The sequence below is a fragment of the Numenius arquata genome, chromosome 5 (genome assembly GCF_964106895.1).
Source record: "Numenius arquata chromosome 5, bNumArq3.hap1.1, whole genome shotgun sequence".
Lineage (NCBI taxonomy): Eukaryota > Metazoa > Chordata > Aves > Charadriiformes > Scolopacidae > Numenius > Numenius arquata.
The window spans coordinates 55,401,208-55,418,273 of NC_133580.1; the positions used below are offsets into that span (position 1 = coordinate 55,401,208).

At 36.9% G+C, this 17,066-nt stretch overlaps 1 protein-coding gene across 1 annotated transcript in view; it reads left to right on the forward strand.

Moving 5' to 3' along the window:
- Positions 1 to 9,819, forward strand: part of MSANTD1 (Myb/SANT DNA binding domain containing 1) — a 42,546-nt gene extending 32,727 nt beyond the window's left edge. The window contains exons 4-5 of the mRNA XM_074148187.1: positions 807 to 1,091; positions 9,579 to 9,819. Of these exons, the coding sequence (XP_074004288.1) occupies positions 807 to 1,091; positions 9,579 to 9,819 (526 nt within the window). The remainder of the gene's footprint in view (positions 1 to 806; positions 1,092 to 9,578) is intronic.
- The last annotated feature ends 7,247 nt before the right edge of the window (positions 9,820 to 17,066 follow it).

Below are 17,066 nucleotides of genomic sequence, written 5' to 3' on the forward strand. Positions count from 1 at the left end.
TTTCTCAGTAAAAGTAAATAAAATAACAACAGTGACCAAGTGGGATAGCAGTGAACTTTGTGTTAGGACTGAATAATAGATCTCATGATAAGATGCATGTGAAAGACAAGGTCATGGTTGATAGTCCTTTCACTGTAAGGTTTTTGTGCATGCTATTAATAATGCATTATTATCTGTTTTCATTGGGCGCTTTTTTTTGTGTAAATAAATGAAATTCTATAGTTCTTCCTACACTGATCTTTATTCTGTAACAGATGAACAGACATCTACATCTCATGGTTGTTACTAGGATGTTTACCTTGGCAATTCAGAGCTTTTAGGCAATATTAGGAAAAGAATATGAATTATATTTATAGTCATTTGTATTCATCATGGAAAATAAATATTCATTCTTCAAAGCATGGCAGGACAGGGCTGCCCATAGTTTGGTAAAGGCTGTGGTGTGTTGCCTATTCTAGTTGTCAAGGACTGCTGTCAGATTGGTTGGTCTGGCCCTCTGTAAGGGGAAGAAAAATTATTCTGCAACCAGCATAGTACTGTTTCCATTAAAGGTTGTAATGCTCTTTATTTGTATTGAATTCCATTTGGGGTTTACATGCAACTTGTAATAACGGGTCAAAACTAGGAAAAGAAACTGAAAGGCTTCACTGGAGATTAAAAGAAGAAAGTGTCTAATTTTATTCTCATTAGAAGTATTTGGTTTGACTCCTAAATGTGACCAGAACAAAAGTTTTGTGACAGAAGATCTGTATTAAAAGTACTTTTATAGGAAAACAAGCTTTAATGTTGTATGCCTTTTCTTACAGGAAATTAAAATGCATGACTGACAGTGAAACTGTTGCACCTGACTGGCCTTACTACAAAACCATTGATAGGATCTTATCCAAAGTGACAGACCACAGTGATGTGAAAATGCATGAAAATCAGCAACCAGGTCCTTCTACATCACAGACGGAGGCCTCGCAGTCTCCATCAGCTAAGTCTACACCTCTGTATTTGCCATATAACCAGTTTACATATGAAGGAAGGGAAGAGTGCTTTGAAGATGAACATTCAGAGAGCTCGTCAAGCCTACTTTCTTACAAGCTGAGGTAGTATCTGGTTTCTCCCCTTTCTTGTATTTCACAGAATAAACCGGATCTGCTAGGTTAAGGGGACACCCTAACACATTTTTTTCTAACAGCTGTGATATCTTTTCTGTAAATCAAAAATGAGATCTGCTCCCCAGTCTCAGCTGCTTTGCTGAATTAGGGCATTTTCTTTATTCCTTTGTGTGAGAGTGGAAAGGAGCACTCAGAGGACTGGGCAAACGTTGTATAAAACTGCCAAAACTCAGCGTGCATGTCGCTGCTCACATGAGGGAGAGTGTTTGTAATAGGAGTATAGGCATGTTCAAGAGAGTTCTGCAGTGTAATCAGAGATATAACATACTGCTTAGATGAGATTTTTGGCTTGCTCTAGTTTGCTTTTGGTATGAGTTTGAAATTTCTCTGGGTTCAGCTATTACTAAAATGCTGAAAAGATGCAAACAATATATTTCTGTGGACACTGAAATGCTACTCATGCAGTTTGAAAGTACATTGCAACAGTTCAAATACAATTGAGAATATCCCTTTTTGAAAGTAAATGCTAGTTTGAGAATGCAGACGTGTTTCCTTTTTTGATAAGATTGGAGTTCTCTGGAAAGCAGCACTTTAACAAAAGGCAGGCTTGTACATTTGATACAAGTTTTAGACTTTACTGGTCTCATTTTTCATCCAGAGTGGTGTGAAATAAGAGTTGATTACAGTTTTCTGGCAGGAAAAAAAGTTGATCTTAGAGATCCTTATCATGAGTCTGTGAGGCTTTAGCTATAACAGTAAAATTATCTGTCAGTCATGCAACTGAGAAGGTGTTGAGCTGCAAGAAGAACCAACCTAACAAGTTTGGATTATTGTTTCCAAGCCTGCTTTTGGATGAATAAAATGAGGGTAAATTCATTCAACCATTTAAGCAAATAGTCCTTGAATAGCTGATTATTTTTTAAAGCTTTTTTTTTTTTTAATGCAATCAAATATATATTATGGTGTATAATTCTTGAACTGCATCAACCTTTTTGTTCACAAGCAACAATTTTTTTCATCGTAGTTCATTGTAAGTAGTTGATATCCCTGATACGCAGTCTCTCTTGATTTTAGGATCTGCAGACTCCAAGATCACATTTCTGATGCAATAACTTTTCCCCCCAATTTGTAATTTGATTTCCAATAATATTATTTAACAGAAATTAATTAGAAGGTCACTTTTCCACAAGCATGAGGTATATTTTATTCACTAGAATATCTGATAGCATCAGACTTTTTAAAAATACCAGGTGTTAGGTTTCTTCAGCTTAGGAACAACTCCAGGACAACACAGATTTTGTACTGTAGGTGACTGGTAGGGGAGGACAGAGGTCACCACGCCAGGTTTCATTGCAGAGTGTAGACAAGCCATCACAGAAGTCAAGCTAATCAACCACAAATGCATATCTGTTGTGCTTACAGCTTGCACTTGGAGTCCCACTCTCATGTAGATGCTTTCTTTCACACCTTCTGAATTATTTCCATAGTCATAAGATTTGGAAAATTTAGGCTATAATGCATTTTAGCTAGCTCCAGGTTCAGTCATTTGTTTTACTTTGTCCAAGGTAATTACCTAACCTTTAACTTTACTTGGCCAATTTAGAAACTGCAGATGATTTAAATCTGGCCTTTAGTGGCATAGGCTGGCTTTCAGCTGGCTGCAAGTCTACATGGCAGGTAATGGCGCTTTGTCCTTGGAGCAGGTCAGGCTGCAGAGCTTCTGGTGCCTGCTAAGGGTGGCTGTGCAACAGGGTTTGGGAGCTGGAGGAAAGGGTCGGTCAGCTGTCAGCATGGTAGGACCTCCATAATACGTTGCACCCTAATTTACGAATGCAGCCATGCTCTCACAGGCTTCACTATGAAAGAATTTTGTGCAATATAATATTGTGCATATCATTTAATGGCAAGATATGTACATATTCACAAGTCAAAATACAGTTCTAATGTGTTTAAAAAAAGAAAAAGTTGAGCAGTAGATACCACTTGAGAGGTTACCATAGCATTTCAGGTGAGCATTGCAATCAGATTAAAAATTAGAAGGCACTTGTGATATTAATGGGGCATGTATCTGGAAGGAGGAAAAGCGTTATTCCAATAGTCATAGGGGGTTTTGAAAAGCTTGTACAGCTTTGACCTGTTTAGTTTAGTCTGACAAACGAGAGAAGAGTAGGGAACCCTTTCTTGGCCAGAAGGAAATCCAGCGCTTGCTAATGATATCAGATAGGTTAAAATCACTTAGAGCTGCCATGGTAAGATAAGGAAGATAATTCTTTTAGAGTTACTAATGGAAAATAATGAACTGCGAAGCAATTTTCAGCTTAAGCAATTAGAGTCTCATCCTGTATTTGAAAAACACTTTGAAATAGCCAACAAGAGAGAAAAGAATTAGCATACAAAATTTGCGTCCATCTTGGCTTTTTTATAAATGCCCTTGCCTCTAAACGGTACACAGTTGATCTAAAGATTCAAAAGAGGAATTCAAGACAACACTGGGATTTGAAATTGAAATAACGTTTCAAGTTCTCAGTTACCCTCTCAATTTTTGTACTTTTTGGCTATGCAAAACAAGTATTTTGAAACCTATTTTGAGAAATATGCACACACATCTATATGTAAAATATAGATGCATTTTACAGCTGTATATTTTACAACTGGATATTCCTTATTTTTCTATGAAGCAGACTATACACAGATCAATCAAGTGCGCAAAGTAAGCTTATGCTATGGGATTTTTTCCTTCAGTAATAAAAATCGTAATGTTATGGCAACAATGGATAGTGGAAAAAAACACCCTCAAACAGTACTTTGCTTTTTTTATGTCAACTTTTAAACTTCTGAAAACCTTACTGTTATTCCCTTAAACTCTCAAACACAGCTTTTGAGTGTCAGTTTTGTATTTCCCACGGTATCCTTGAACATAGCAGGAGGCTACTTGGCTATATAAATTACAACTTAAAAAAAACAAGTATTGAATTTAATGTTTAGCTTTCATGATAGAGAAAAATGTCAAGATTTATACTTCAATCAATACATACATACTTTCAAGCTAAAAATAACTTAAACTGGATTTCTTTGCATTTTATTTGAAATTCTTTGAGTGTGGGACCTTCTTACAAAACCCAAATTTAGCTAGTTAGTGATAATACAATTAACATGGGATAAAATTAATTTTAATTTTTGTTGCAATTTGCAGATAAGAAAAACATTTGGAATCCCTATTTCCCTTTAGTAGGTGCCTGCTATTTGTTTAGTATTGTTCTAATGCTTTTGGGCTTCAACAAAGCTTGTATTACACTGCAATGTCCATAAAACATCTGACAATGATAGAATTATTCTATTATGGTCAGATAATATAATGCAATGTGGTAGAGTCTTGTACTGCAGCTTAAACTTTTAAAATAAAAATTCCTGACACCACTATAAATGACTTTTTATCTAATTGAAAACAGTGCTTTTTCACCCTATGGATAAATTTATAGTCTTTATTTTCATTGTTAGAGTAATGACAGAACATAATTATCCAGACTGTGAATGTGGTTCAGACTTCATCTGTTTTACCATTTCTATCGTACTGAAAATGGATGTGAAAGAGTTACTTTTGTAGGTTAATAGACCATAATAAAACCATCGTACCATCTAGTCTGACTTTTTGTTAAATATCATCCATGTATTTGAATTCAGTGATTCTGGTGTGGAGCCCAGAAATGTTATGGAGGGGGTTCTGTGACATGCTTCCCTTCAGCAGAGGACTGCTGCACTCAGGAGCCCCACCTTGTCATCCACTTCTTTGTCTCTATGATTTGTTGACTCATGGAAATTTTTTTACTAGATATCCAGTCTAGATCTGATATATTCGGAAGATGGAGAATTCACTCTTCCCTGCAGGGATCTGTCCCAGTGATTAATCTCTTGCTTAAACCAGTGTCTTGTTCCTAATGTGAATATAGTGAATTAAACTTTCAGATGTTACTTCTATTTATCTTTCTTTTGCTATATTGGAGACCCTTTCAGTATTTTTTACTTTTTGCCTCAAGGTAGTTTTGTACCATGATAATACGATCTTTAGTATTCTTTAATTGTTAAATCTTGATTAAATAATTTGGCACAGAAGGTTTACACACAGAGAAAGAGTAAGAATTGGTAACATGAATTAACCAAGATATGAATTGTTTAATAGAAGTGCATTAAAACTTGGTGAGGATGCTAATTCAGGAGATAACAGTTTTGGCAAAGCCTTTAATCTTTCTAAAATTATGCCATGGCTATTTAAAATCTGAATGGGCAGCATCTACAAAGAAGTTTGAGCTTTAGGCTATGCGCATTATGTAATGCATCTTAACTCATTATGCAGACTTGTTGTCATAGCAAGATGCTTTGCCCAGGCTCCAGGCCGTTTTTGTGGTTCTTTTCTACACTTTACTTCAAGGATGAGCCTCGTTAATTCCTGAATGCATTTGGCTGTATTTGAATGAGCCTAGTTTACCAGAAGATCCGGGTTGCCGGATTCCCAGTCCCCAAACGCTGAAGGTTTTTGTGCCATCTCTAACATTAATATTATTTTTTTCCAGATCATTGTTAATTATTTTCCATAAAGATATGGGTTATGGAGATCTATTCAGATCTGTACATAGCTAAAAAAGCACAGCCAAGCCAGAAACAACAGTTAGTAGTTGAAAGCCATAAATTTCAGGAACCGATGGTACTGGAGACCATTTGCCATAAAGTAGTCAGAAAGGAAGAATTGTTTTTATGGTTTTGTGGAGGTAACACATTTTTGGCAAACAGATTACTCTTTGTATTCAACTCCTGTTTCATTAATTATTCACACACATTCCTGAACTGAGCCTTACTGGGTGAGTGTAGACAATCAATCAAGGAACTTTTAATTGAACAGTGAATTAAATTGATCTTAGATAGGTAGACAGCTAATACATTTGAGACTTGCCTAATATCTTGCCTGATTATATCTGGAGGTTTTGCTTTGTTTCCCGCTGGTCCCCAGTGCACGCTGTCATTTCTGCTCAGCATCCCTGATGAGAGGGAACATTTTCTTTCCCTTGGTTTGCTTCATTTGAACCCTGCCTATCTGTTTTGGAGCATAATGTGGAAATAGCTTTGCAACGTCCTCTTTGGAACATGGTCTCAATGCCAGAGCTCTTCCACTCTTTCTTCGTGTTGTCAGGGGAATACCAGTGCCGATTGTCTTGGAGGCTCCCTGCTGTATACGCTGGAGGCCCAAGAGTATCAGCAGATTGTATCTGAGGTCCTGGATTTCATAGACCCCTCTTTCCTCCAGATCTCCAAATGTACCTTCAGAGACTAGGTTTGGCAAAGAGTGGAGATGCTTCTTTGGCAGAGGCTGTGGAGGCTGTCAGGTTCTGTTGCACCCCTGTTGTCTGCACAGGAAAGCAACAAGGAGAATCATCAACAGAAACTGATTGGTATTTGCTACAGCAAACATTGATCATTTCTTATGCTTGTGCCTTTAGATTGCCAAACTAGACATGCTCCCCCACTGAAACTGTCTGAGGATACTGGTGCTGGGGGGTTACTCAGTGCTGAACCCATATTCTATCCCTGCTTCCCTCTTGACTTGCTGTTATAAAAAGTTATTGACGCTGGAGAGGTCTCTCTGGCATGCTACCTCGGAGACCTAGAACTTCTCAAGAAAGATGGCTCAGCATCTGAGGAAATGCTTCAGCATTCAAATAGCTCCTTCAGGCATCACTGGATATTTTAGTTTCATGTCGCTGAGCATTCTTTACTCAAATTAGATTCTTTAGATCCTTCTTTTGTAGACCCCTTCTCAAGAGCTCTCTTTCAAGAGCTATTCTGCAAGAAGAGAGGATTGTAAATTCCAAGTCCTTACTATGGACTTGTGAGTGATCATAAAACCCTCTCATTGATAGTCACTGGCTGGAGAGAAAAGGAGATAGGGAACACCACCAAAGCTAGGGTTGTCTGAAATAAGTATTTCTTTCAATTAAGGCTGTCTAATTACCAAGCCTTGTTTGTTAATTGTAAAGAAATATAGAGAGTACTTAGGAGACATTGAAGAATCCTTGTGCCCCGGCTTTTGGGGGGACTTGTCTGTGCTGAAACACAGTTTTGAGCAAGTGCTTGTCAGCAGGTACCTTCTCAGTTATTAGCAGACTGCAGATACTGCTGTCTGTTCCCCAGGTAGCTTCCATCACCACCACGCATTTTTCCTCTCTTTCCTGTTTGGAGCTGTGCAAGACAACCATACATCCAAGACAATAACTATATGTCTTACAGGTTTTTGATGGACCGCATTTGTTTAACTGAAAAACAGATAAAATCCTGTACAGACTCTAGGACAACACTTCAAAGGTGTTTGGTTTTTTTTCTTCTCTCAAAAATAAGGTTTATGTAGATCTTTCAATCCAAATCGCTTGGAATAAGACATTCAGTGTTGTCCTTAGACTGCTGTAGAACTTTTCCACTTGCTTGACCTCTTTGAGAACAGTATTTCAAATCATTCTGGCCCATAGACTTAATGGAGGAAACAGAATTTGCTGTCAGCCAAGACCCTTTCTTGCAGGATTGTCTGACTGTGATAATCTCAGTGATCAGCTGCAATCTTGACCCACAGTTTAGGCAGAGCAGCATGTTATTTTTTACACAATTTGATGCTCAAAATCAAATTTGATATATAGAATCTGCAAAGGTGAGTTTATTTGCTATATATTCCAACGGTTTTTTTTAGCATAAAGCTGATGGCTTCTCCTTTCCCTTAGCATTATCATAGCAGTGTAATGGTGATAAAACCCTTTGAATTGTACAAGTAACTTTAAATTCTCGGATAATCTGAAAGCCAGCAGTCTTTGTTCACCTTATTAGTGTACATTTATAAAGGAAGATTGTTCTTTCTCACCTGTGCACTGGGGGACACCACATTCAAATGACTAAACAGTTTCCCTGAAGACCAATCCTAATTTTTTTTTCTCTACTATTTTAATAGCATTTAATTTAATCCACTTGTTCCTTTTCACAGACCTCACCCTTTTTGGGCCATTGCACTCTAAATATCAAGGGACTTGTGTCTTTTTGTTATATTTGCATTAAGTCTTTCAGGTGCTACGATGTGCAGTTCATTTGTCTTCTACTTGCCTTTCTTCCTCCTTCACAATTCAGTGTGCTTCTTTCTTAGATTACGGGTTGAGAGAAACAGATCTATGTGTGTGGGCTCTGACTTGTACGCTGCGTAGGCTGGTTTTGAATTCATGTGTTGCACTGTCACCCCGTTAGTACGGCCGTGTGAACTACACGTCTTGAGAGCAGTGTCTATATTGCTAGGTTTAGCTCTTTCTTCCAAAACAGAAACTCAGCATGACGCAGTGTAGAGGAATTTCTTCAAATATCACCCAAATTGCACATGGCAGTTCTTCAGATTTCAGGTGAGGATGTACAATTTGATACATGTTTGTCTAACTTTTATACCCTGAGAGAACTTAGAGATGCTCTGTTAGGGGAGCATCAACATGACGGGATACATAGCCTTGGATTAGGCGGTCTGGTGTTCTTCAAAGGATACAGAATGTTTTTAACATCCAAACAGCAAATAATTACTATATTGAATACAGACTCTTGCCTTTATAGTACGATGAAAACAAAACTATAGGCAGACGGTTACAGCATACTTGAAATATCCATTAAAAGGTTAGGAGTCTGAATGGAAGTATGGTTTATTTTGTTAGCTATCCTACTTGATAAAACCTGTCATTAACCTAAATATGAGAAGAAGGTAGCCATAGTATCCTGTGTTTGTGACAAACACATTTAATCAAAAAAAAGTAATCTTAAAGTGCAAGTGGCAAATGCCTGTAAAAGCAAATGTGAAATGGGATCAATCTGTGACCTGTAAGAAAAGACTGAATATTGTAAGCTGCATCCTGCTAAACTTTTATGTTCTTTATAATGTTTTGTGATGGAATGTATGAATGAGTGGTCAGTGCAACTGCTGTGTCTCAGTGCAAGGGCAAATTCTGAGACTAGTATGTTGTAGTGATGCAATGCATTAAAAAACAAGCTGTAACTTAACTTACCACCACACAGTGCAGCACTTTCTCTGGATGGGATGGTTATTGCAGCCTTTGTAACGGCCAGATGAGCAAAATGTCTCTTCCAATAGAGTTTATAAATTCAATCTGTAAGAAACATCAAGATAAAAAAGGAAAAAAAAAAAAAAGGTTGGTATTCTGCTGGAAAGATTCTTATTAAAAATAATAAGATTTAAAAACTTTTTTTTTTCAGTCTGTAATACTATGCAATAATACAATAAATACTTATGTTTTGGCATGAACTTGAGAGGGAATTCATTGGAGAACACAGAGGGGTTTGAAAATAGGACTAGGTTGTAGCTTGGCCAAGAATGTAGTATAGAATTTTAGGTTCTAACATATTTTTTTTTTTTATAAATATGAGTTTAATTGTTAACAAATATTCACATTTCAGAGCTGAAGAAAGACCAGTTAAGAAAAGAAAAATGCAAAGCTGCAGCTTCCAAAAGAAGAAGCTAAAATTAATGGAGGCCATGTTGGAAGAACAAAAGAAGTTGAGTAGAGCTATGGAAGAAACCTGTAGAGAAGTGCGCAGGATTCTGGATCAGCAAAACATCATTCAAGTTCAAAGCCTGCAGCTACAGGAGAGAATGATGAATCTACTGGAGAAAATGATCTCCAAATCTAATGTGTAGTTTCCTTTGTGAATGCCTCTGAGATTACTATTGATATTATAGGTATCCCTTTATTGCACACCATATGTGTGTCTGTTGCCCTATTCCCAGGTTTTCCATGGAAATTAAAACCTTAGTGTGGTCTTAGTTAAGCAAAGAGAACAGATAATGCAGGGTGAGAGGTATCCAGTATGATAAAATTAGTGCAATATATGCCTAAGTTGAATTATTTTTATACAGAAAGGTTAAGGGATGAATAGCTCTGGGAACTTCAGTACTATTTATGCCTAGGTCAGGTATTGTTTTACAAACAGTGGTGTTGTATGTTGCTTCACATCATGGACTATAGCCTGACCTTCTGTAGGATAACAAAATAGTGCATTTCTAAACATGGTAACTGCATCTTGACTTTGCTGATGATTAAACCCTGTTTTGAAACATATGCCGTGATTGTACAAGTGACCTATGGTTCTTGTGAAGAGCTAGGTGGGACTATGAGATACGTAATTTTAAACGCCATGCCTGATATGAATAGTACTCTAAAGTATTAGGGTAAAAATAGTCTATTCAAATACACTTTTGATATAAAAAGAAAACCCCCAAACCACCTTACTATATACTGAATACTAAAATGTATAGAAGATACTTGAAGTTGCTTTTGATATTAAATGTTTAATTTTTTTCATTATTAACTGGAATCTGTTGACTTAATGAACAACCAGCAATGAAAACTCTCATATATTCTCTATCACGAAAGAAAAATATTGTACTGTGTGTATATACATATATATATATATATAATCTATCAAGTGAAATAAAGAAAAAGAAGAAACCTATTTATTATTGCTGGGCAGATAGTATGCTTTGGGACAGTGAAAAACACTGGGAGAGATAACCACGGTCAAAGTCTTTTAATTCTTAATTGCAGTGTAAAGATCCCCTATACCGACCCTCAAAACTAGAGATGGAAGTCATGAAGAACATTCAACATCTCTACAGTGGTATTTGCTGGTGGCACAACTTCGGTATGCAATTAGATGTTTAAAGGTGTGGTCTGTAAGGCAGATCAACATTGATACACCACAAGAGGGAGCTGGAGGCATAACAGATTGTATTTAAGTCGTTAAGGTGAAGTGCCAGCGAGTGTTTGGTTCTTTAGGGAAATATGACATTGAAATAACCTTTAACATAAATTCAAAAATTCATTGGCTGAATTTCCCATATAGCATTTATTTTTGCGTTCTCCTTGAAAAGCATATTTCTGCTGCTTTCACTGTATTTGCAAGACTGAAAGTTAGATTCAGGTATAAAAGTATAGAATTAATGTTAGTGCTAAGAACTCAGGCCATTTTCCATTCCCCCTATTAAGTAACGAACTGTCTTGAAACTTTGTTTTTGAAGGTGTTCACATTTTCCTATATAATTTAATGTATTGTTGCTAACCTAATGTTAGCTAAACCATTTTAAAACCCAGACCCAACCATTAATCTGTGATTATGCTTGGTGAACAGGATAAAGGTTATACTCACCAAGTAAATCAATAATATATGGAAATATTTCTTAGAAGATCCTGCAGGTATGAAGATTAAGAATGATTAAGTATGTAAATGTGGACCATTCCTACAGAGTTTAATTCATGATAACAGGATAATGCAACTGTAGTAGAAGACTGAACCTGCAGAAGATGGTGGCTGCTGAAATATAAATGAAATAACTTTCCTTTCCTCCACCTTTACTGCAGTGATTGGGTGATTGGAAAAACAACAAGTGTCTGGTCTGATTCTGCAAAGATAGGGTGATAGCGACATTTAGCAAACGTGAAATTCAAAATACTTTTGTGTATCTAAGTTGAATTAGTCATATCTGAAAGAGAATCATGAAACCTTATTGTATCTCTGCCAGCAGAATTACTGTTAAAAGCAGGACTGTTCCTAATGTCATATAGGTGGTCAGAATACTTGTAAGAGCATTGTCATACAGGCATATAAGAGCGAGGGAATATATGTTGTGTGCTTTGTCATGGTTTTGCACATTCCAAATACAGATCTGTCAGGAAGATATAAAGAACAGCTCCCGTCCCTGCCCTCCCCCTCACCCCCGATGCCATGGGAATTAATAATATTTACTGATATTATCCACTTGAACCTTATAGCAATTAAATCCAATTAATGAGCAATAACAATGGCAGTATATTTGAACCTTGTACCATATAGTAGGTAGCCCCTCTTGCATGCTGTGAGAATTATAACCAGCGCAGTAGGAACACAGGAATGGAGGAAATGTACTGATTCCTTGCCTGATACCACAAGCAACCGTATCGTATAATCCCTTTTGTAAATGTGTGGACCTGTATCTTAAAACGAATTAGGTGTTTTGTCCCCAGAATTATACGAAGAGCTGCATTACAGATGGGATTGCTTCTAGGATTGCTTCGGCTTTGGGGCCCCCAACATAAGAAGGACATCGACCTGTTGGAGCGAGTCCAGAGGAGGGGCATGAAGATGATCAGAAGGCTGGAGCACCTCTCTTGTGAGGACAGGCTGAGAGAGTTGGGGTTGTTCAGCCTGGAGAAGAGAAGGCTCTGGGGAGACCTTATAGCAGCCTTCCAGTACCTAAAGGGGGCCTACAGGAGAGATGGGGAAGGACTCTTGATCAGGGAATGTAGCAATAGGATGAGGGGTAATGGTTTTAAACTGAAAGAGGGGAGATTTAGATTAGATTTTAGGAAGAAATTCTTTACTGTGAGGGTGATGAGACACTGGTTGCCCAGAGAAGTTGTGGATGTCCCACCCCTGGAAGTGTTCAAGGCCAGACTGGATGGGGCTTTGAGCAACCTGGTCTAATGGGAGGTGTCCCTGCCCATGGCAGGGGGGTTGGAACTCAGTGATCTTTATGGTCCCTTCCAACACAAACCATTCTAGGATTTTGTTCGGTGATTATTCCCGGTAAATTTATACCATTTTCCTCTTGTAACCTGTGACCTTGCTGCTTTCTGTAGCATTTACTCTTGAGAGCCAGCTGTTGTGTCCCATGCAGCCCTTCTTCAGAAGAATGACGCTCCTTTTTAAGGTAGAGATTATGATGATGACTGTTTTTCTAATTTTGCTCTTTGAATTCATCCTTTTTAAAATTAATTACTAGAATGACAGACAGCATTCTGGATGAGACTCTGAATATTGTCTTACATAACGGCATTGAAGGAAGTGGTGTTTTCTGGAGGTTGTGAGATTTTATTTCTACATAAAACTTCATTTTTTTTAATAGCTAAATTTAGAAGTTCAACTTTAACAGAAGGCTTTATTCCCAACCTTCCAGATTATCTGGATTCCAGCCTTGTTTTTGTCCAGAGAGTGAATACAGCACTGCTGTAGACAAATATAACTATTTTCATGTGTGACAAAATTTTGCTAATGCTCTTTCTGACAACAGGTTGAAAATGTCCTACTTATCCATAGTTTCTTTTTGCTGCTGCTTCATTTGTTTTAGTCAAGACTGAACATTTACTTGAAAATACAGGTTGAGTGATTTTTCTGGTTGTGGGATATTTTTTTGTTGGTTGGTTTTTGTTTTTTTTTTTGTTTGTTTGTTTTTTCTAGACAGGCACACATTTCTCATCTCTATGGGACAGTTAGCTGCAGGTGAAGATACTTGACTGTTTGAGTTATTCAGACTAATTATATCTTGAAAGACTTGCCTAGAATTAAAATGCTTGGTAGAATTTCTGGTTTTGCAAAAATGAGACACTCCTCTGTCTGTGTGAGTAGGGAGTTCAGAGGGTAATAAGTATTCAGGAGAGCACATCACGGGTTACTCAAGTTTATCATTGTAACTATGACATTAAAGGAACTCCCTCATGGCTTCTAGAAGTGTGATCAACAAATAAACTGTAGCACTGGAAAACAAATTTCTTATTTTCAGGGCAGTAACGGGGTCAACACAGTATGATATCACTTTCACTAAGTGAAGCGTCTGTAGCACATATACCCACACACAGATGGTGCAAATGGAAAAAAAAAAAATAGGGGAGAAAATACACTGCCTGGAGGCAGGTGACTTTGAAAGAAATGTAAAAATAGAATGAAAAGGAACTTGAGGTGGCAGATAAGAAAATGAGACATTGAGAAACATGCAAGCAGTTGAGGAGAAGTGGACTGTGATGAAAGGAAAAAAATGTTGGGCAAAGGGGCAAAGTAAATGCCTCCAAACAAAGCTAGTAATGACAGGGATGAGAAGGAACACTACATTTTAAAATGAAGGAAAATGGAAATGGAAGAAAAAACATAACGTCAAAGGAGAAAATTTATGATATGAAGATCTAGCAGTAGTGAAATTCTGTGTATTTTGAATAGACAGCTCCTACAGCTAACTTAGAGAAGTTATAAATAATGTACAGCAAGCCGTGACTTTTTTTTTTCCCACCAGAGAAAAATAAGTCTCTGGGTAAACATTTGTAAGCAAAAATATTTTTCACAGACTGCAGAGCTTAAGTAATTTGTAAGAAGATTCCCTTATAATTAAACGGCATTTTCTCATGTTCGTAGTAACAATTTGATGGTTAAAATAGTTTGTAACTATTTATTTTTTTTCTCCTTGACTTCAAACTGGAGAAGTGTTTTAAGATTTCAGTTTATTTCAGGGCTTGCCAAGTTTACCAGTGGTCCACGAAACCAGGCAATATATCTGTGGACGTGGATGATCTTTTATCATTTTCATCATTAACGTCCATCTCTTGCGAAGTACAAAACCAGCAGAAAAACACATTTAAAGCTTTTTTAAAAAATATTTTTCCAGACTTAGGCTGCCCAGTTCAGTGCAGGCAAAAAGAGTTTACAACTCTGTAGACTTACGCTAAGTTGACAGCCTGGTTCTGTGAATAGCCTCTTGTACTAAAGTCAATGGGACTACTCGAATAAATTTCTTGAACTCTATATGTATATGTTTGCAGATCAGATCCTACGCTGATAAAGTAATGTGAAAGGCAAATTTGAAAAAGAAATTTAGGAACATTTGGTGGTGTTATATCAGCAAGTAAATACCAACCATCTGGTCTCTAGATTGCTAATCTATTTCCCCTGATTTTATGGGTAGCATACTTCCTGTGTGTGCAAGCTTGAGACTACATCATTAAACTTTTGTATTGATCTTTTTAGTGTTTTAACAGAAACATTACATTGCTTCACCATTTTTGGAGTAAAATTGTGTTTCTACGCATAATTTTTCTGGCTGGAAATTTTTCATTCTCCTACAGTTCATGTTAAGGTGTTTTATTGAAACACATTTCTAATAAGGATGAATGATTTCAGGTATGTTCTTTGAAAAACACATCAGTCATCTGCACCAAATGACATCCAGTTATCTAGAGCTGACTAATTACTACAGATAAGATCTCAGTTTGATCCTGGTTGAAAGTTATGTCTTTGTGAAATATTTGCAATGCAGTGAAGGGTGTTGCTTGTATTCCAAATCTATCTATCTGTTCAGTACTAAAATATTTTTTTAAAGAAAGTAGCTCATATAAAAATATCTTTCAAAGTAGCTGCCTTCAGTCATCTGAAAATGAATCCTTTTATAATCCTCTTTTCTTAAACTGTGTTTCTTCCATCAGGTTCTAAAAATTTGGCAAATAACTCTTCAAATGTTTAAGATGTTAAAAATATATATATCTGAATTCGGATTTTTAAACATGTTTGTAACATTTTCAATGGAAATCTGACTTCCCAACTGTGTGTTGTTATCTTAGGGGTAAGTTCTGGATTGCTATGCATTGCAAGAAAAAAAAAAAAAAGAATTGGTGCATACTATTAAAGGTACAAAATTTGCTACATACTTAAATGTTGAGAAGTACTTATCACAGCTTGAGGAAAGCTTGTTTCAGTGAGAGAAGCTATAGGAATATCAATTTTCTATGAACTGCAAAGTAAACATATTTAGAAAATTAATTAAAACTACTTTAAAAACTCTCCATGATCCTCATTCTTCCCCCCACAGGTTTAACTATAATTTATCTTTAATTGAATATAATTAGATCAAATGCAATCTCCTTTATGGATGCATAAAACTTTGCCCATGTCAACTTGTGCAGTGTTACCTATAACAGTATACTTTCTTTAAAGTGATATGAATAAGATTTTATATACTTTTTTTTCAGTTAGCTTAACTTGGAACTTCCCTAGATGAAGATGAAATACACCACTGTTAAATCTTGCACAAAAATACAACTGTCCACACAGGGTTTAAATCGACGCGTCATCTGTATTCAAGAATTTAAGACGATTTAGAGCTGTTCTCTTTCAGTAAAAACTATGAATTTCACCACAGTTGAAATGGCATAATATAGATTACACCAGAAATAACGCACTAGTTTCATGTCTCCTTGCTGGCAAGAACTTCTCATGATTTGGTTCATGTGTTCTCATGTGAATAAGACCTTAATTTAGACTTGTTCATTAAAAATGATACAGCAGGAAAATTGCTGCAATCTTTGAAGATGTGTTGTCTGTGCATGCTCCAGAGATCAGGACATTCTTTCTCAGTAATACCAGTAAAAGCACGCAGCTCCCTTCATGTGTCGATTTATACAGAAAAATTGTGCCTGCTCCAATTTATGCTTCTTAACTCTTGGAAGCCCAGGAACTTCTGCAGACTCTCAGGAAAACAGAGCAGGAAGGTGGTTTAAGAAGGCACAGTATACATTGCAGAACTTTATTCTCAAATAGACTTTCTTTCTGTGTGAGTATCCCTCTGTATGTATTCATTTGTGCAATGAACAGATCCATGCAACGTCCCACCTGCGTTGCAGTTCATTTACAGAAGGGCACCAGCGCCTTCAGTTGAAGAGTTAGTCCATGTGCTGAAACATCAGGAACAGGATGATGCCTGCTGAAAGTTCGAGTTGCCTGAATGCTGGTGCAGCGTTCCTCGGTGCTAGAAGAAAATTCCTCTCTAACAGCCCTTATAGGCAGGCATCTGTCTCCAGATATAGCTATGCCTCTGAATTTCTTAGCTGGAGATACAGCTAAGTCTTGTGATCTTGTCTTGCCCGCTCCAAATAAAAAAGAAAATACACTCGATGTTTAAGGTATGTGGTTTGGTTTCAGTCTGAGGGATAATACTGCCTCTGAAAAAAAGCATAGGCTAATTTTATATTTCAGGTTAGATCAGGATGTTATGCTAGGCAATAACTTGGAGTAAGCCAATTATCAACAAAAGGATGTTTATGGAAGATCTGCCATAATCACCAGGATTTCAGCAGGAACCACCTGGATCAA